At 40.9% G+C, this 22,250-nt stretch overlaps 1 protein-coding gene across 1 annotated transcript in view; it reads right to left on the bottom strand.

Moving 5' to 3' along the window:
• Window positions 1–20,309, bottom strand: part of tox3 (TOX high mobility group box family member 3) — a 48,885-nt gene extending 28,576 nt beyond the window's left edge. The window contains exon 1 of the mRNA XM_088295252.1: window positions 20,077–20,309. Within this exon, the coding sequence (XP_088151378.1) occupies window positions 20,077–20,178 (102 nt within the window). The 5' untranslated portion in view covers window positions 20,179–20,309. The remainder of the gene's footprint in view (window positions 1–20,076) is intronic.
• Between the last annotated feature and the right edge of the window lie 1,941 nt (window positions 20,310–22,250).

Genomic DNA, 22,250 nt, shown 5'->3' with positions numbered 1-22,250 from the left:
GATAAAGCTCCAATTGTGAAATAAAACACCTAGACACACACATGCACTCTTGCACATTGGTCTCTCCCCTCTGTGCTTTTATTGGCTAATACACCTTTTATAATTTCTAAAACGTGAAATAGACACAATCCACTATTCTCAAAGCCTGCAATGCAGGAAGGAGTAAAGAAGCCGAATTTTGTCAACCTATTTTAGTCCATGCTCATTTAGGATGCAAAGTCATGTTCAATCCAGTTAAACTAGTTTTGTATGAAGTGGGCTGCTGTGTTTGCTTTGAATGCTTTGGAACATCATGAAGAGTGCAGGGTGGAAAAAAACAAAAACAAAACAAAAAAAACACAGAATATCAATAAAAGCATTTGCTTCTCATCTGTTTCTCTTTCCTTTGGTGAGACAAAGCACCCGGTGTCGTCCGTGTCCTCACTGGTATTCATAGCATAAAACCTGCGGCAAATGTATAAGCACAACCAGTTGTTCAATCTCTATAAATCTGAAACGCACAAAAGTGCTGAGCGACGACTCGTATATCAGTCTATTATATAGCGCGAAGCTCGACTGTATTAAACAAATTGCCCGGGCCTGCAGTTGGAAAAGAGAAGCAATATGGAGAGAGCAGAGGTTATTGTCTAATTTAAATCCTGGCAGCGTTCCCAGAGCTGCTCCACATTCCAATTTGTGGCTGTGTTGCTTGGCGCGCCCCGACAGAGGTCCGGCACTGCAAATACTCTCGGGCCGCTCTCCAGAAATGTGTCTTCCAAAAAACTGACAGTCAACAAGTTGGCAGGGAATAAACGGTAACAGCCGGGCAAAATTAAAGTGAAATCACGACAATGAACAAAATGCAGATTGTGTGACATGACTTTCCCTGCAACTGGATGGAAAACAGAATCTTGATAAAATTCCAAATGTTTTGTAATTACAGTTTGAATTTTTTATTACCATTATAGGAACCCCCACGTTACAAATTTGTGCTTTTACATGGTGCTATTTGTGAAAATGCTCTCCTCTTTGCATCTTTATATTCGTTCTATAGCACCATAAGATGCCACCAAAGCCCTGTGTAGTAGGAAAGTAGTTATTGGTGTCATGAAAGTATGTTGAGGTGTGATTTTTGAAAGTGGAGGTGGAGCCGGTTCAAGCTCAAGTTGTTCGTGGAAACGACAGAGTCTTCACGTGAATGTTTTTGATCTGCTGAGTGGCCGTTAAATAAATCAAATTAACGAACGACAGCGAGTGGTTTCATTCGTGATTGACGATAACCCTAACCCTTTTACGGGTTGCGAGGCGACAACGTCAGCCTTGCACTTTGAAATCAAATAATCAGTAAGCCAAGGGGAAGTTTGTAAGATAATGTGGGATTTCGATACTGCATGTTTACGCAGGGCAACAATTACTATATTTTTTTCTCGGGCAGCACGGTGGACGGCCAGTTAGCACGATGGCCTCACAGTTCAGAAGTGCAGGGTTCGATTCCGTTTCCGGCCTTTCAGTGTGGAGTTTGCATGTTCTCCCAGTGCCTGCGTGGGTTTTCTCCGGGTATTGTCCCTGGGTGTGAGTGTGATCATATAATTATAATACATATAAATTGAAGTGATTTGTAATCTGACTTGCTGACTAAGCGTCCCATCATCATCATCATCATCATCATCATCATGCCGTACATTGCTTTGGATCTTGCATGTGGGAACATTTCCTTTCGATGCTGTTTACTGTTTCTTCTCTCAAAACGTACACAGTCTAACCAATCAAACATTTTTTGTGTTCAAATAAAACTTGTTTCATTGTTTTGTGTCTTGTTTTTGTTTGTAATCATAAAGAGTTTGGGATTACTTCACGTTGCCGGGTTACATGATTTAAAAGAAACAAGCTTAAAAAGGCATCTGTGGTCATGCAGCAGTCGCAGAATGGCCAAGTGGGCTTTCAGAGGCAACGAGCTGCCTTTTTCAAGCAGTTTTTTTCTCTCTCATCTGTGAACTATTTTACGTTCTTCTGATAGACTGACCCCACTCTCAGACATTATTCGCAAACCTGACGCACTACGTCGCAGATATTGTTCTTCCGGTGCCATTAGGCTAAGCGTCTTGTGCTCTTATTGTTGTTTTGTGCAGTCATTTCAACTGCCAGTTGTCACTTCAAGGTTTCCCCTTTTGCTATGAATACCTCCAAACAAATCAATGTACCCGATTGTGATCGGAGCATTTCGATATTAAATAAGACAACCCCGCTATAACATCCGCATCGCCCCGGAAATAACATGCAGACATTGGGGCACTGACGTTCCCCAGTGGGAGCCCGATTCTCACATTATTGCACACAATCTCAGGTTTCTCACACGGCCATGTGAGCTTACATGTGCAGCTTGCGAGGTAATGCGATTTTGAGGAGAGAGACATTGTAAACAGACAGGGCAGGAGAATGTCTCCAGTAGCATGATGGAAGAACAGAGTGTCTTTATTTGGATGGAAGTTTCAAATGAATGAATGTAATTGAATGTTAGATGATGCAATAAGTACACAGTACAGTATTTGAGATCCTTATATTGACTTAACAGCGTGGGCACTCTTGTAATTTGCAATTCATAGTTACAATTTTGTCACTGTCCGGAGGAAACCTCATAAGTCCAAATATGGTCAAATTCATTTTTTTGTTCACAAATTGATACAAATGGTTCATCGCTACTTTATAGTTTTTTTTTAAAAGATATTTTAAACTATTTAATGCGGTGAAAATAGCTTGAAAATAAATACATTGTTGATCACAACTTATGTTTGTGAAGTGTTGCATAAGTGTAGCAAAACTTCCTCATTCTAAGTCGGCTTGTTTGTTTAAAATGACCTCTCATGGTGGTAAGTATACATTTAATTTTAATATCCACTGGGTTATTTGATTGTTGCTTCATTTATTGCTTTACACATGGTTTTCGACCTTTTGGACGGCATTTGTGAAGACATCGGGCAGACGTTTGCTTTTATGATGTTTTCAAATGCTTTTTGCACGTTGGGGGCTTCTCATGATTGTGGACTTTGAACTACTCGTGTTTTGGTTTGGGTTAAATTAGTTCAATTAGCGATTGAAATAAAAAAAAAAAAAACTGTAGTTTTATTTTTTTTACTTCCTGCCAAGTCATCATTTTGATTCCGCTTGACTAGGTTGAAAATATATCTACAGAACATAAAATGTTTAGTAATAGTTTGTTCTTATGTGCTGCTCAAAGGTGTAATCTAGTTTGACCGACTATTGTAGTCTGTCGACAGTGCCTATTGAGGCTGTAGTCCTCTGTTCGTAAAGAGGTGACTGGAATTGGTAGGTAAAATGTTCAGGATTAAAACCACTTCCTACAAAACTTCAACTAATGTTATAGTGTCGACCAGGGTTCCTCAACCCTGTTCCTCACGGGCCGGTGTCCTGCCTGTTTTCCATCTGTCCCCTGCTGCAACACACCTGATTCAAATGATCAGAAAATCAGCAAGGTCGGCAGAAGCTAAAAAAACGATCCTGATCATTTGTATCAGGTGTGTTGCAGCAGGGAGAGATGGAAAACAGTCAAAACACCGGCCCTCGTGGAACAGGATTGAGGGCCGCATCTTTAAATGTTGCTTGATGCAGTTTTGCTACTTTGGTGTTTAAAGAGTTAAGAATGTAACGTGGCACTGTAGCTTGGTACTAAACAGGAAATTCAGAGTTTGAATCCCACCAGCACCTCTTCGGTACCCGAAGCCACATCATTGTTTTCAACACTCGAGGACATATGCCCAAGCAACAATAATTACAATGAAGACCAAATGCAAAGAACCTTTGCAATCATCCCATGGGTGCCTTTACAAGTTTTATTTGGGTGTGTTTAGAATTTTCTGACTTGGAACTTGTACCTTTTCAGCCCTGGAACGGCTGATAATTAGGAGCCCCATAATTAGACCTATGGGGTATATATTGAGCAGGTATCCTGAGAGATAAAACTGAAGTGGAAATGAAATGACACAATGGAACGCTCCAACACACCACAACACTAACAAGCTTGCGGTAAACCACTATTCCTCCATTGATTTCTCCATTGATTGGATCAAGCATGTAATTAATCCCCGGGACTCGAGCTTGTCACGCACAACTGCTGCAATGAGCACAATTAAATTACTGATTATGAATGAAAACCATTTGCTGCACGGCACAAGCAGGACCATGGTTATATAAAATGCTCTGGTTCTTCTGCGATTACAGCATGTTGAAACAACCTTGTATGTTCTGTTGTACGTCCACCCACCTCCTCCCAGCAGTATTGATTTCCTCCTGCATCTACGCCCCCTGTTAGTGCCCCCACTTGGGCCCATCCCCCTTGTTTCTCCACTGCAAGTGGCTTTACAAGAAAGGGGTTCCTTGACATTTTCTGTACTTACGCCCTGACCTGCATTGTTGGACCAGGACCAGGAGGCCAGTTTCTCTGCTCAAATAGATGAGGTCAGCCAACTCATGCTTTATGGACTTGACTTCTTATTGAGGTCCATGACAGAATTTTGTCAATCCTTCCTAAAACTCTGCAAACGTTTTCAGCCAGGTGAAAGGTCAAGAAGCCCCAGAAGCCATATAACACTAAGCCAATTAATCGATGTAAAAACAACGGGAAAATCTGTTAATTCAACAGGGGGGCGCCAAGCCAGAGAGGCTTAGAGACAGCTTTCCCACTGTTAGCTTGTCATCAACTCATTTACCAGCAGCCAAAAGGGCAAAATCACAAAGAAGGGAAGGGTAAGTCAATCTGTTTTTTTTTTGTGAAAACGGACAGACAGAACTGATGCTTTCAACATTTATGGTCTGATTGATCTCAAATAGTGGGTGCTAAACTGCGTGCTCACAGATTGTAACACATTGTTTGCGCTGTTGGCATATAGGTGTAAAAGTGGTGGCGGAGGGTTAAAAGAGGGTTTTACGCTTCAGGTTGCTCTCATGGTTTTCCTCACGGGACATTTGGAAAAGCACCCACCGTCAGCGCAAAATGAAGAACACCCATTTGGTACTGGGCTGCGTAGATATTTATCTATCTAACAAGCTAGCAAGCTCAATAGCGTGATAGCTAAATAGCTAGAAAGATAGATCAGGAAAATATGTAATCTCTCGGTTGCAAGTTTTTTTTCTCCATATGATGGCATGATTCCTTCTTGCAACTGCCTCCAAGCCAGCAATTAGACAATTCTAAAGGCCCAAAATAGCGTGTAGCGTATGTGATTCTGCCGTCCCTAATCAACAATTATGCCATTTAATGAGACCTCATTTATTGTAAAAGTAAACATACAACAAAAAGAATTATTCACATTGCATATTTAAATACAAAATGTGTTTCATTTTGAAAACATTGTTAGCGATGTTGCTTAGGTTAGTGTGATATTCCATCGACTTTGGAGTGGTATTCCTTCAGATAACAATTATTCACACACAAACGCTGTGGAAACACATACACAAGGGTAAGATAGCACTGTTCAAAGGCACAAATTATACAGAGTCTGGGTAAACGAGTTATATTCATTGAATTCAATCGCAACTTCTTTTGTTCTCATCCACATTGTTGCATGGCGCCACACGGCCCATAAGAAGCAAAAACAGGCAGGAATAGCAAACAGTTCTTATTTACCTTCTGACTACCGATAATTTATTTTGTGGTTGCCCTTTCGAGTTACATTTAATATGGAGTTTTTAACGATTCAAGTAATTTTACTTGCCTCAAAACTCAATGATACAAAGATCCAAGGAGTTTTTTTTTTTTTTTCACATGACACAAAATACAATCCCCAAGAACCCAGGTAAACCGAGTAAGTCCCATGACTTGTGAAAATAAGATAAGATCAAATAAATATGATGAAGAGATAAGGGTAAAGGCTTCAATGTGTGCAAAGGTGCAAGGCATCAAAGATGTGAATGTAGCAGAATGAAAAAGCAAGAGGCTTGAATTTCACAGGATATTTACAAGGTCATTTTTTTACTTCATAAAGAGTTCAACGTGCAGGGTCGAATCGGCATGAGGTTTTTAAAATTTAATGAATAACCGTGATTTCAGTCTCAATCAAAATAAAGAAATACAAAGTATTTATTTCCATTATCATCCAGTCCAAATCGTTGAATAGATAACATGTCACATTCATTTTTGTTGGTATTTCAAAAATATTTCCAAAAGCAGAAAAGTTGTCCTCACTGCCTCATACTTTGATTTAGCAAGCTCAGGCTTGCTAAATCACATTCCTTGAGCTAAATGCATTCATTTGCATAACTCCTCCCACAATGTGCAAAAATAATCTGTGCAAATCTATCACATTTGACTAATGCAAAAAGTTCTAAAAATATTGATTTAGTTCATCTTGGCTTCAAATCAGGTGTTTTTGCTTTGAGTGATAAGACAGTGGAAGAACATTTGACGTTCTGCTGATCACGAACAAGTTCGCATTACATTAAGTTTGGTTAAGAAACGGCAGTATATAGGCCACTCCCGTCATCGTCCACTGAAAAGATGACTCCGTACAGTTTTTTTTTGTTTGTTTTTTTCATATCTTTGTTGTGACCCCAGACAAGCCACTGTCACTTAGAAAATGTCATGCATACAAACTGAAAGATCGGGGACAAGAACAGCCCAGAGGATGGCCACCGTGGCCTCTCACATCCAACGCACTATGTAAGCATGATGAGGAAAATTGTCTCGGAGAAACTCAAATAAAGTAGAAACTCAACTGCTGGTCAAGCATAGATTTGTTGGTAGTCTGAAACTATTTTCCTCAATGGAAAAACGGAAATAAAAATATTTGGCTCCAAGGCTGTAATACATTTTTTTTTAAAAATTGAAATGATCCTGTTATCATGAGACTTGCAAATTCCGAAACAGACTCAAAGCTTCAACACTATCTAAAAATTTGAAATCCTTTCCAAGCATTATTTTACAATAAATCAAAGGATTCAGTCATAGAACCACAAAGCATTATGACTACATTCTGTAACCGCCATGTATAAATCAATGAAAACAGATGTTTTAATAATGTCTAATAATTCCTTTTAATCCTGTTTAGGTAATAAAGAGATTAATTGAGTATGTCAATCCGTTTTTTTGGCATCTGCTCAAGACAGAAACGACAACGCAATGCTGCGAAAATGCTTCCCTGTCTTATCAAATTGAATTCATGCAACACAAAAGAAAAAACAGTCTGCTTTTCTTAACCCCAAAAAAAACGGAATAAAATAAGGCACTTATGCTCTGGGGTGTGATTTGTCATTGTAATTCAGTGCTCGCTCACCTACACTTAAAACATGATCCTTCTGGATTTTAATTAAGCACCAAGGTAGATCCCAAGGGGCTCAGACTTGGCAAATGAAACCACTTTGATTTACTACTTTGTTGTTTCTACTTGAAGCTTGCCTCTTATGTGAGTGCCGCGCTGATAAATGAAAGAGCCCGAGCCATTTCCTTTCTAATTTGTTAATTAGTTCCCGTCAGTTCTTCTGAAAAAAAAAATCAAAATGTGTGAATACTTATTGAACATGAAAGTGTCAGGCTGAATGTAACCAGCTACTGTATATTTTCAACAAAAACCCGATACCAGGTGTGAGGATCAACAGGAGAGGTTTACGGTAATTGCGGTTGGAAACTAAATTTAAAATATAATATATATATATATATATATATATAAAATATAATATAGACATACTTAAAGGGGAAGTCAACCCCAACATTTTCTTTACAGGAATATGTTCTATGCAGGCCCACAAGTGTAAAAACGGCATCCTGATCAATATTGTGTTTGTGGATTATGCGTTTAGCAGCAAAAGCCACCTGTTTTTAGCCGTCTCATGGGGCGGCCATTTTGTCACTTCTGAAGACTGAAAATGATTGGTCATTACCTGAGCCCTGAGCAATTGTGATGTCATTGTCAATCGACAGCAAATGGCAAAATGGTCGCATCATGAGATGGCTAAAAACGGGTGGATTTTGCTGCGTCACTCATATTCCGTCAGCGAAATCTTTTTTTTCTTCTTTTTTTATTAATCAGAATACTGTGTTTATACTAGTGAAGGCACAATAATTGCAAATAATAAGTTTTCATTAAAGCAACTCGGACATAAACATACAATGATTGATGCAAATTCCATTAATCTATCTCATAGTCTCGACTACAATATACAATATTACCGTCATTTTTGCAGAGCAAAGATCTGGCAATTATTCACCAGTTAAATAACTATTGAAATCACAATAAAACGTCTTCATTTGTTGTTTAGCTAGCATACTTGGGAAACCGTATTAATTATTGATGTATCAAATTATCTTTTATGATATATTATCACCAAATTTTGATTTTTCCAATATATTTGTTGTCAGGCACCACTCTATCGTCTTATTACTATCATTGTAAAGTGTTACATTCCCACCCTTGGTCGCGATCGTGTGCCATGAGAGTTAACGATGCAATATACTGCAATAGCGCTGTTTTGTTTTAGCAATGCAGCCAAAGCTAACAGTGTTGTATCTGTCTCTCATTATATCATTATCATAAATGGAGACCAGTCCTGGATATGGAACATATTTTATATAATCCAGGTGTTCAATACTTAGCTGTTTTAACAGGCCGCATTCCTTGGAATAACTCGAGCAACACAATGTGCTTCTGATTAGCGCTGTCCAATTTGGTTCTGTTGTTAATCCCCGAACAGATGTGCCTGCCGTGTAGTTCTTTCTTTCTTTACTTATTTATTTATTTATTTTAGCTCTGTTCTCAGGACGATCAGCTGATAGGAGTTCAATTCTTTTGCTCGGCCAACTTTCGACTTGGGAAGAAACAAGAGCAGCCTCAAGGTGAAGCACACACAAGATGGTCAACACCAGAACACAACATATCTGATGGTCGTGTTCCCAAAAGCAAACGGAGTCTCCAAGCTACAGTGAGCGCTTAGCTTCGATTAGCCGGTGGAGTTGCTGAAGGTCGCCACTGTGGAGCGGAGCAGCCAGCAGCAGGCCTTCATAAAACCATGCGGCGTATCATTATTTTCAAAGTGTTTCATTATGGACGGTTAACCTTGGCTAACTTTGACCTAACACTGTAATCAGCTGCCAGTAATGCCTTCCAAACAGGGCAATCAGGCCGCCCAGCTCCTTGTTTATCAGCCAGGAAAAAACATCAAATGTACAATTTTACTGCCTGTGCAGGTATTAGGAAAGCTAGCTTGAATTTAAAAAAAAAAAAAAGTCATGCCATTGAGGGCATACACTGCCAATGTTGAAACCTTCATCTGCTAACCCGCCTCATGGAAGAGTTTCAGCCGCCAAAAGAAACAACCAGGACATGCTGCGAACTCTCCAAAATATCAGAAGTTGAATCAAGAATTTCATGGAGCCCATTTGGAGCATAATGTTAGTTCATGTTTCTGGGATTGGACCTTCGAGCTCCACTTTCCATTGGCAAGCAATGTCAGTAGATGAAACACCTCTGAAAGATGTGACAAGCCATTGACATGTTAATGAGAGGGAAGACTGTGTAATAAGAGAGTGTTAGCCGCGTGAACAAAAATGACATTTCTGACTTCCAGACAACTCTGAGGAAAGGTATTAAATTTTGTTTGGGATACGATCATTTATTTGGACTTTTCACCGCTACAATCCACTTGCATTGGGACCAGGAAAGAACCACCAGAACATGTCTCCTACCCAACAAGTCAAGGATTGAACAGCCTAGGTGGACGTCTTGTCACAAGTGAAATCTAGACATTTTTTTGTTTTTTTGCCAAATACTTCAGTGATTTTGATTTTTGTTAGAACCCGTTTCCAGAGAAATGTTGATTAATTCCACAACTCAAGTAAGAAAACAAAGTTTCAAAGTGCAATTGTTTGAAACTGCATCTCATTTATTGATTTGAATCACTCACACTGAACTGTCACAGTAAAGACAGAAAAATCTCTTTCATACGCAACAGGCTTAAAGCACAAACGCTGTTATCAGTGTGGTATTCTCATTACAGCAATCAAATACTTGGAAGTAAAAGGACAGAATCAAAGCGCGGCAGCCCGGGAGGGCTGCAATTTCAGACAACTAACACAGCTCATTTAAGTGGTTGAAAAGGCTGCTGCAGTGTTAGCGTTATGACAAACAAAGTGCAGGCTCGCGATGCAATCTGACCAGTGATTGGTCGTCTTTCTCGTGCATCAACCACAGTCAACAAAACTATTTAAAAAAAACTGACCGTCTTACTACCGACATTCCATCATCATCACCAAGACATGATTAATAACAAGAGCGGGCACTTGTGCTAATGCTAACAGCTAGCTGCTAGCCAGTAATAGCCACTAACGCCGGAGACTTATGTTGTGTCATACAATGACGACGTAATTAACAAGCGGTTCGTTACAGTCCTAAATTAGCGGCTGAATGTGATTCTCGAGATGGCATTGTGTTGATGTTGTTGGCAACGATGTAATGACCAAACGGCGATAAATCAATGTGATGGCGCACAGTTTTATTTTCACCAGCCATTCCGCGGATCGCATCCAGCCCGAACCGTGGTGCTTAATCTGTACGGATCATGGGTCAAAGATGATCTGTTGCACAACGAGTCACGAGTCTATCATAGATTCGGACCGGTACCGAGCCGCGGATGGGTGGTTGGGGACCTCCGATTTAGTGTCAAAGAAAACTGGTGTAGAACAAGGCTGGTAAATGCAGTTGGGCTGGAAAGAAAGCACTTCTGTTGAGAAGGATATTTTCTAAATGTTTGTTCAGCTTGCTTGTGTTTCCCCCTAACAGTTTAATAATTGATTGTACTTGTGGCAACACGCACCGTCACCGGCATCCTTTGAGTAACGTGAGCGCAATTTTGACTGCTTCAAATCTCTCCGCCGTGATTGTCAAGCACACCATTGCGCTCAGCGGTGGTGCACTGAATGAGAGAGAGAATTGTGCGGAAGCTACTTGTTTCTATCACCCGTAGAAAACTCTCAACGTCATGTGATGGCAATCAAGTACCGGAGCTCAACTGGCAAAAACAAAAGACGACATCCCTGTGATTGACTGACGACCACGTCCACGGTGTTGTTCACTTTTCGCCTGAAGTCCGTAAGAATAAGCCTGATGGATAATTCATGATTGGTCAAAGTTAACATAATAACAGCCACACTGTCTTTTCATCTTGGTGATAAAAATAAATAAATCAATCAAAACGCTCGATGTTCTGCCGTGCCGCCGTTTGTCCATTAAAATGAGAGCATTTTTATTTAAAGCTAATATTGAAGCTCTTTGTCCGATGGCTCGGAGAGATATTTGCACACCTGCTGCTTTTGTCAGTCCTTTAGAGTGCAGCCTGGTAACACGGTGCATTATGGGAATGTGTCATATGAGGGGAAGGGGAAGGGGAGGCGAGATAAATCATACGCAACACAAACCTGCGGCCCCAGGAGGAAGAAATTCAAACCCTGTTGTTGGAAAGCAGACTGATATATTCCAAAACTGGTTTCGACAGGAAACGTTTATAATCCAAATTTACAGTATTCCACTTCTATCTTGATTAGAAGCCGAATTTCAGATTACCAGCAGAAACATTTAAAGGAATGCAAGAAATGTAACTGAGAAAATTGAGAGGGGGAGGGGGAGAGATATTAAATCAAGCACGTCAAGTTAAAAGACAACTGTTTTAATACGGCCAATGAGCCCATTAGGAGGATTGGATATTAGTGCTATGAAACATCGGAGCGCTGTCCCATCTGGAAAGCTTTAAGAAAAAACCACAACAGAGACAACACTTGATTGAATCAGCCAACAACAAGTGATTGAGTGACTGACTCGATTGAGAAAGTGCTTCTTCACTCAAGATAAAAGCAACTGGATACTGAGTATTCTTCACTTTCAAAAAGATCAAAGCTGCCAAAGATGAGGCGAGCAAGACTAAATCAATGTACAATGACGGTAAATATCCAGTTTCTGCTTTGACAGGTTTGTTTCCCCTTGACACGACGGCATAAAGTGACTCAAATCGGGGACTTTTCATGTTGCTATGCAACACTTGAGTCAAGACTCTTATCTAAAGAATCGGAAATGTCATGCACCCATCGCCCTCGTGACCCCTGACCCCTGACTTCCCGCCTTGCAGGATGACCTACGAGGGAAGGTTAACAATGTTACTCAGGATTTTAGGTTCCCCCTCAGGGACGCTGTGAACATGAGTGGGAATGTTTGTCTGTTTCTATAGCTCGTTGTCCACACGATAACGGCCATTCTGATTCTGATGTACCCTAAAATAATAAATAATGATAATAATAATTATGTATAGATGGATAGATGTTCCTCAGGAAGACCAACTCTTTGAATTGAGAGAGTCCGAGGCAGGTTGAGGCCAAGACTTTGATAATTCGAGACAAAAGTCAAAACACAGACTTTAGGGAGTAGAGAGTAGGCCTGCTCGATTATGAAAATGATATGAATCGGGATTATTTTACTAATAATTCAAATCACAATTATTCAAAATATTTTTTTTCAAACAATTTTAAGGCAAATTCTTTGAAAATGTTTTCCATTATGCCCATTTTGTAATCTGTCATTGAATTATGATTTATTGCACAGTCCTAGTAGAGAACAAGTCCTACACCAACACGAGAATTGAGAGCGAGTCAATACGACGGTAAATTCAGACTGAGATCAAGTCAAGACCAAGACTTGAGAAGTTGAGACCAAGTCATGAACACGACCTAAACGTTGAGGAGAAGAGACAAAGTCAAGGCAAGACCTTTTGAAACAAGTGCTGCTAAACCAATTCCAGCATTTTGAGAGCGGTCAACGAATAAAATTGGTCTCTAGAAAATACATTTAAATGTTCTGGTTTGCATTTTAAGTGAATAGCAAGACCAAACCCAAGTAGGCCACAGCGACTCAAATATACATTGTCTATTGACTAAATTTAATGATTAAAATGATTGTACATCCACCCCAAAAGCAAATGTTAAACATTTACACAACAGTTAAATAAACCTGAGCATCTTCTTTTATGGCTGAACAATGGCTACTTTTTCAACTTCTACTCTGTTTTATTGATTTTGATAAAGAAGTTATGTTGCTAATAACGGCAACATTTTGCAGTCTACGGTCAGTTTTTGCGTTGAGTCCCGCCTGCAACTGTGACGTTCGCAGTCAGCGCATGCAATACGTCATTGAATGACTACTTAATCCTAAAAGCAATCTTTCTTTTGGGCTTGTGTGTTACTGAATGGTGACGGGAAAGCGTGGCCATGGCTGCCAACTTAACAACCGCATATCTACATTGTATAAGCACACAACAGAAAAGATAAGCGGCAGAATATGAGCTGCGGACTGAATGCACAGCTGCAGGTTCACATGGACGCTCGGGCGCTAATAGCACTGAGTCAACATGTGCAAACATCATTTAGGGGCTTTAAAAACTGGATTTAAGGAAGTGTGTGAAATGAGAGAGGGGGGGGCAAGAGCTATTTTATTGCTTGATCGTTTTAAACTGGAGGTTGTTTGTAACTTTTTTGCACACAGAATAAATGATCATAGAATTCTGTAAATTTCTTGCTGTGACATTTAAGAACGGGAATGAACTCAGTCAAGCGAAAATGTCCGCCTTCACCAAAAATTAGGTGAACTAAATGAGTAGAGACGGTGTTTGTTGGCCGTTTATTTGTACATCCATGCCGTTGTCAACCTGGAAGTTTGCAGAGTATTGGCGGGCGATTTCGCTACTTGCATTGACGGTTCCATTGTGACTCAGACGGGCAAATTTAAGAACACAATTTGCAAAATATTCTCCTCGGGTCAGTCACGACCCTGCCAGATTTTGTGGAAATTGGATTTGTAGTTACTTGGCAGCACTAATAATTTTGATGCTCAGTCTCCAGGATGTGACACACGTTCATCAAGCATGAGAAAAAGAGGACACAAAGTCATCCCCGCTGACAACACAGTGACAAATATATTTGATTGATAGGCGACAGAGCAGCTTTAAGGGAGTGTAGTCCGTACTGAATGCTGAGGATACCGAGACAGCTGGGATGGGCTCCAACATGCCCGCGACCCTCGAGAGGAGAAGCAACTTAATGGATGGATGGAGAATTGTGATTTCAATGACTTCTAAAATGATGGTGTTGATACCTCCGTACTTCCTGTACCGTGCAAGAAGATGGTTTTGCACAAGATGGTACTGTACAGTTGTCAGTTTTTTTTTAACATCATTGAGAAGTCATTCGGCAACATCACTCTCAGATATGAGAGCTCCGCGCGAGTGTACTGCGGCGAATGACGACTCACTAAAAATAAACCCTCTCTCATCTCAGTGGGAAAATTGGGCGTTTAATAAATCTGGCAAACTACAGTTCCTGACAGGCTACAATTAAAAGGCTGTTAAAAAAAAACAGCATCAGCTATTCACGTCTTGTACAATTACACATTTTACACGCACCCTGGAGTCCTATCTGTCAACAGTGGGGCTTGAAAAAACAGCTTGTGAGGTCACACACACACACAAATCCACGCACGTACGCACACACACCTCTTCATGCACACACATATAAACACACTCTTCCCGGGCACACAGTTTAAGTTGTGTTTGGATATGTTTAGAATGTGTGTGTGATGAAATGGCACCAGCTGTGTACACTAGAGGGATGCACAAGGCCCACTAGTTTGATGCGAAGCTTTAACCCTTTCCCTGCTGATTGAGCAGAAGGCGGGACAAAGGACACAATGGGACTGGCGGGGGGGGTGGAGAGAGAGCGTTTGCGACTATTCCGTGTCAGGATCAGTTTCTTTTTACAGACCTGGTTAATGCCTCGGGTAATTACAGCTGCAAGCAACCCGTCAACGGACATTGTTTTTTTTTCCCCGCCGCGCAAACATGAGTGACTCAAGAGGATCATAAGTGGCTTAAAAAAAAAAAAGAAAACACAAATAAAAGTGCACAATTAGAAATGTGTAGTTGTCATGTCGTAGGCCACCAAGAACATTTAAACGGACTCAATTACAAGACAGAACATCTCTGGAGGAGAACGTCACACGATGTATTGGACACATTAATGTCGCTTTTCCAAAATAGTGCCTACACAACTATGGAACAGATGAAACAAAATGAGGCATGGTTAAAAAACAACAATTACAATCAAGAAGATGAAAGGTCTGCACTAACTACCTCTCGGCATAGGAAGACAGATTTGATGCACCGAGAGGTTTGAGAGAAGAGTGCAGCGGTAGCTCAATTAGCCACAAATTCTACAATGACACATTTTATTCGCTAGACAAAATAGAGACCTACACCCAGGTGTGTAATACTTCAGCATCCAGAAAAAAAAAGAATATGCTATCTTGTGGGGTTTTTTCTTCAAAAATAGATATTACTATGGCGCGACGGCACAGCAACAGGGTAAGCTTAAATTAGCATAAAGTATTGGTTTGGTTATTTCTAGCAATAGCAACACAAACGTTACAATATGACAATTTTATTGAAGGAGTCAGAGGGCAGCAAGAATGTAGTCTGCCGTGAAAAATGGAAACTGTAAAACGTAACACAATACTTGGGAGTCCAGACAAGCGTTAGCTAACGTTAGGACCGTATGTGTGCTTATGTGTCAAAACTTGCCACGTGCACTGAAATGTTACAATGAATGATATGTCAATTTTATTCAGATACTGAGGACAGTAAGAGAAAAGCAAATTGCAGCATTCAGAGCTAACTTATGTATAGAAACGCGGTAAGCTAATGTTGCGTATGTGTTCGCATTTAGCATTTCAAGACAACCGTTACAATGGTCCAACAACGATTCTATGTTTTTCCTTTCATCACCACCATTCCACACAAAAGTTGTTGCATATCTGTCCTTATGTTTTAGCACTGGCGGAATTCTTGTTCAGTTGAGTATTAGCACCAGAGCAGGTGAAGAGTTTGCAAGAACATCTGTTGGTAATTTCAATCTCTCCGCGCCTGCAGGCAATGAAATCCTACACTAAATGGATACTGTATCTGAAAGATTATTAAGAAAAGAAGAAGGGAGGCACGCCAGATGGTCATAAATATAAAGGATACACTGGGTCTCTTTCATGAAATCATTTTGGTTGATCACATTCTGATTTTACAAATGCCAAAAAAGCCAGACAAAACCAAACAGCTCCTCGTCTTGTGCTCGCCGCTGCAACTTACACGCGTAACCGCATAACCTTTGCTGTCTCACATCATGCACATTATGCGGAATCGGACAAATAAACACTGGATGCGTGGAAATAAACTCCAGTGTGCTCATTTAAAGGTTTTTCAAACAATGGAAGCAGCTCTGTTACTGACTGCAAACTTGTGTTGCTTTGCATGATTCAAAGAGGCAAAAAAATAAATAAATAAATAAATTTTAAAAAAAGGAGCCACAATACGCTGAGTCACCAACGCAACGAGCAATTTATGGAGCAGAATAATGTCAACACAGGACTGTAAATGTAAAAGAAAAAATCTGTATGCAGACATTCGAGACGATTTCTTTTTTTTTTCATATTCAAAATAGGGGATGGGAGTTTTGCTAAAATGTGTTTTGAAAGAAGGACAATCAACACAACACATTCAGTTAATGCATTCACTCTGGCTTTTTATACTCAGTTCAGGTCTTGCTGTTTGGAGTTTCATGTTCACATCATGCTTCTGTTTGGGTTTTTTTTGTTTTTTTCTTGGAATTCTGGCTAATTCATCAATGTAAAGGGGGCGCCATGTTCGGCAAAATCGTCATCAGCTGCAGACCGGAAGTGATATCGAATTACGTCAGCTGACAGATTTTGAGAGTGACGGATTTGTTCGTCCGATCGAGCACACGCTTAAGTTGAGATGGTAAATATGCAGAAGAAGTGTAGTGAAGCGTAAACGCACCGTATTTCAACTTTTTGTTGTGAAAGAGTACCATTGAACTCCAAACATTTGTCCGGCCACAACTTTCCAAACTTTTTTTTTTCACCAAATTCCAAATGATCCTAACTAATCTTACATTCAGCTTCATACACTCAAACAAATTATGAAAATTCAATTGAACACCTGTTACAGAAGCATTATTCTTCTGCGTGAAGCCGCAGCTTGTTCCTCCTTCATCTTTCATCTGTGTCACTCGTTTGGATTTTTCTGTCAATTAAAAAAAAAAAAAAAAGAGCCTCCCATCCCATGTCTCAAAAACTGTCTCTGTGTTGAGTCTTTATTTTTTTTGTTCTGTTACTAAAGATCCTGCCAAGGTGTATTAATAGATTCAATGGCGCGATGCATAACACCAACGGAGTGCAAACGCTTGGCAAAGTGAGAAATAAACAGAGGAACAATTTGAAAGATGCATGCAAAGAAGAGCATGTGTCCACCGTGCAAACGGTAGTCATTAGCATCAAACGCTTGCTTTGTGCTCGTTGTCGACTACCCAACCCCCCCACCCCTCTCCATTTCCATCATAACTGGTGGAGATATAGGATAAGTCTCATTTTGCACTGTAGCCAATTAACCGCTACAGATGATTACACTTGACCTGAGGAATTTGGAGCAAACGAAGAACAAGAAATCAAGCTGAATCAAAGAAACGTTCTCGGGGGGCTGATGAAGACATGATGAAATCGGGCACATATGACAAGTTGGCCACAATGGAGCTGATGAAACAGTACGACAAAGCCGGCAACTGTTTTTTTGGGTTTTTTTGCAGCGGCAGAGGGCAAATAGACCCGATAACCTAGAAGGGGGGGAAGCATTGTTTGGACTTTACAGCAACAACAAAAACAGTTGTGGGATTATTTCTCTGACAGGGTGATGTATCACCACTAGTACAACGCTGACATCATGTCATCAACAAAAAAAAAAAAATGGGGGGCTTACATAACCTTGTGGGACTAATAAATATACCGTAACTCCCTGGTGATGCTTGACAAGCGTGCAGTGAGGTGACTCTTGAAATACAGCAACGTTAGTGGAGAAAGTCACACGGTAAGACCAGATAAGATATGTTGCTTTGAGTTTGTGTTTTGGATGAGGGATAGTCAGTTGTGTGATAGTTAAGAATTTGCTCTCTTGTTTGGAAATTGGGAGTGCACTACCGGGCCGTCACCAGCAGAGACGCTGTTGAGTCACTCGCAACTTTTGGGGACGAAAGAAGAAGCAACGTGACATCAGTTAAGGCCGATTGTTCGTTCTACTTAGACTACAGCATTATTCTGCAGGAGTTCAGCCCCCCCCCCTCCCAAAAAAAATAAAAATACCTTTCTCCCACATGTTCCATCAAACGTATCGACCCAAATACCAGTAACGTGCTTTGAACGCGACAATACCTGCTACCGAGTCTGTCAGGTCAGCACTACAATCAAATATGTAAAAATGATCAACATTCAAAACACTGTAAAGAGGACAAGCCTTTCGAAGCAGATTCGGTATAAAAAAATTAAAAATAGGCACGATTCTGATTCACAAATTTATGGCACGATTTCCTAAAATCAAACAGTTGGTGGTTTGTAAAGTTGTAAAATTTCACACCAAAGTGACTGAATATGCTCGATATGCATCCTTTGTTTCCAACAGAGTTCTGTTCCTTTGACGGTCATGCAACACAACTGGCCGAAAGTCAATCACCAACTTGCACTAACGCAGCAGTAAAGTCATAATTAGAGTCAACATTTGTATAAAAATACTTGCCAACCATAGATATAAAACAAGAAGATGAAAAACAAACTACAGTATGCGAGCATTCGCCGTGGGCCCTTTGTAACGTCAAATGCTCAAATGACGGACGGGACCGTCATAAACCAAAGACCGCCTGCATTTGGAGGGGATAAATATATGAAAGTGGCAAAGGTGCAACAACAGCCTTTTGTTCCATGCTTCAAGTGTGATGTGGTCACGCATGTCCACCTTACGTGTACGGCAGGGGTGCACTTTTATACTGTCATTGTAAGAGAAGTTCTACAAACAGTTTGCACTTTAACTCGCCAAACTCCGGCAAAGCATTTGAAGCAAGCAGAAGAGAAAGGCAATGCTCAGAAAAAGGCACATCTATTATATTGCGCAGATTTACTCGTGATGTAACCTGAATTTGTACGTAAATCGAAATGTGTTGTAGTCTATAACCTACACTAAGATACTAAGAAGAAATATTTGTTTGAAAAACACTTCTGGGTCATAAATAGTAAATAATCAAATATCAAACAGGTTGGCGTTAACTTCTTGTGTCACCTGATGACATATAATGACGCCGCCGTGGAAAATTGTTTATTTTGTTCCCCTGGCAACGTTGAAATGTGTTTGTCAGTAACGTCGTAAATCGAGGAAGCCCGTATTCTTGATTATTTGGTTTGACACACTGAGTCGCATGTGAAAAGCGCACCAACAGCTTTGCGTGCCGCCATTGTTGTTTCATTTTTTTTTTAGGGTGATTTAAATTGTTTTTTAAAGGGCTGCTTCCACGTGTGCAAAGTTGACGGAATCGTTAAAGAACGGGAATGCCAATAAATGAAAGGTTGACATCGGTTCAACAAACTACTCTGATGTTTTTAAAAATATACTTAAGTAAAAATATCAAACCACACAATTTCTAACCAATAATTTCACATTTTGAAGTATTTGGATGAAGTTGAATAGTTTGACTACAATTACATATTCAATGCTTGATTATGAAAAACTGCACTACGACTTCTGTAGTATTTGTCTTCTCGCATTCAATTTGACTTCAAGTCCAAGATTGACCAAACTATGGCAATGGGCCCACAAACGGATTGCAAGTGAACATTTTTCCCCCGTGGGTTGCAGATTGTAAAATATGTTTTTCTATTGTTTGCAGCTTTATGATGCACTTTTGTAGCAATAAAGCCAAACCACTTGTGCTCTTGGTCCTAATCTCTTATGTCATTGCAATGCATTTAGTTTGAGGTGGTAAATATGCTCTTGGCAGATTTGAACCGACTACTCCAAAGTCTGTTAAAAGTTTGCTTATAAATCGCAGATGAGATCAACCGAGAAGCATTCAGTCCAGTGGGATTAGATGAAGACCAGTAAAGGAACACATGTTTAAATCAGTTTGCAAAAGGTGCACGCCGGTTGTGATCGTCGCCAAACAAGCCCCCTCACCTTGTTGAAGTTGTAGTATCCCAAACAGTGGGAGAAGTCCAGATTAGCTGGTTCTCCAGGAATAGCATTTCCACCGGCATTGGGGTAAAAACGTACATCCATGGCAAAAGGTGGGAGGGGGTCGCGCGGCTGTGGCGCGCCGGGGTTCGGGGTGCTTTTCTCGGCTTTACAATCCAAAACGCACCGCGGAGAATGGTGCTGCTGTTCGTGGTGGTCGTAGGAGCACTGCTAGTAGAAGTGGAACTTTGGGTTATCCCTCTTCTATGCGCAAGGAGTCCCTGCAGGAAAGCTGTGAGAAGGTGCCCCTCATGGAGCGCCAGTGGCCGAGCATGTACACGCAGCTGCTGGATACAAAAGACCGGCAGGGAGCGAGTGAGTGAGCGAGCGAGTGGCTGAGTGAGCGCGGGGCCACCTCCTCCTCCTCCTCCTCCTCCACCTCCACCTCCTCCCCTTACTCCTCCTGCAGCTCCTTCTCACAGTACACGCACTGATTAAAAGTTCAAAGTTAGTCCTCCCGACGCGTTGCCACGCCAGTTGAAACGACGTAGCGGAGAAAGTAGCCGAGCTAAATTGTGCGCGGGCACCACGGACACACGATGCGTGGAAGTGGTGTGTTGTTGTTAGTGTTGGTTGAGACTTCAACTGTGACCGCACACGCCAGAGGAAAACAAGGTGAAGTGCGCGGAGGAGGAGATCAGACACGCCCATGCTAACAGGATGCTAACACGTGCAAAAAAAAAAAAAGTGAACAAATTGAAAAATCACATTTTGTCACAAGATAAAAATCTGTCTTGATGAGAAGTTTCCCTCCAGCAGTGGCGGGCGGTGCATTTCACACCTTGGCCTTCACTGGAGTCATAGTGAGTCCAACTTAAATAAATAGCCCTCATAATGCCAGTGGTGGCCTTCAAGGGCTCTCTGCTGGCCTAACATAATTTTATCCAATCAGAATTCAGCTATTGTGTGTTGCCAGGCAGATTTTATAATACAAGCGGCACGTTCTTTTTCTCAGAGCCTTCAGATTCTTCCCTGCTGACTTCTGTGCTATCTGAATCCACGGGCTCTCACAGTTGATAAACAGTTGCGCTGGCCAATCAGATCACGAGTTGGTTACAGTGAGCCTTACGTTGAAGGTGCAAACTTGTCCTGTGATTCGATAATCACTTGTGAGAGGGCAGGGCCAGGCCAGACATTCTTACCCGGCGACCGTTCGAAAATCAAAAATATATTCTTGGTTTTTTTAACCCACAATAGCCGAAGGAGGGAAAAGTGTAGATTTGATTGCAGTTACACTTTCAAGTCCATTTCCAAGACGTTTCAGGAGAATCTCTCTCGTGAACCGAGATTGTCCAACACTCAGTAGTGCGTGAGTGTGCATCTGTATATTATTTCTCCAGCTATGGTGTCATAAATGATGGTATTATAAGGGAAATCTATTCAAGACGGACTAAGTAGGATTTCACTGAAGGCCTACGTGTGAAATGCACGGCCCATCACTGCATAATTGCATAATTTGTGACGCCACAGCTGGTGAGATAATATACAGAAACACACTACTAGGTACTGCATCACCTCAATCAAGTTCCCATAAAATGCATCAGCAATTAATATTTATCACGATACGTGTCACTCACCTGTTTGTTAAGCTATATATCCACTCTGGTGTCCCCAAGAGTTTTTAAGTAGCTCCCGGGTGTCCCGGCGTGCTTTTGTGTATTGTTGCTGCCATGGTTAAACAACTTAAGATCGTAAATCCAGTGTAGCTCCAAACATTTAATCAATCCATTACAAACAAAAGGCATTCCCAGGAGAACAATTTGCAGCGACCCTCAGAAGCTGTAAGCCAGGAGTAACGCTCGTAGTTAGCAGAATGGAAGTGGCGGACAAACCCTTTCCCCGCCTGGGACAGCTTAGCTAGCTCGGGAGTTGGATGACCTCGGCTCGCGAGAGCTATCTTTTCCTCAAAGGTCCTTCTTAAAAATGGCCTTGCAAGTATATCTGCACTCAAATCCACAACACCTTTTGGACACATTTGTTACCACTGTCAACTTGTGACATGGTAAAACTTGCCAATGGTGTCAGGAAAAAGTCTGACTTTGCTCAGCTACTATTGCATAATCAGACCTATAAGTAGCGTTCAAACGTTCATCTTGTCTTCTTTAAAATAGGTTTGA

The sequence above is a fragment of the Idiotropiscis lumnitzeri genome, chromosome 5, assembly GCF_059441095.1.
Source record: "Idiotropiscis lumnitzeri isolate Australia: NSW breed Sydney's pygmy pipehorse chromosome 5, RoL_Ilum_1.0, whole genome shotgun sequence".
NCBI lineage: Eukaryota > Metazoa > Chordata > Actinopteri > Syngnathiformes > Syngnathidae > Idiotropiscis > Idiotropiscis lumnitzeri.
Note: the sequence above shows the minus strand (reverse complement) of the source record. Positions and strands in the feature narration are given on the sequence as shown.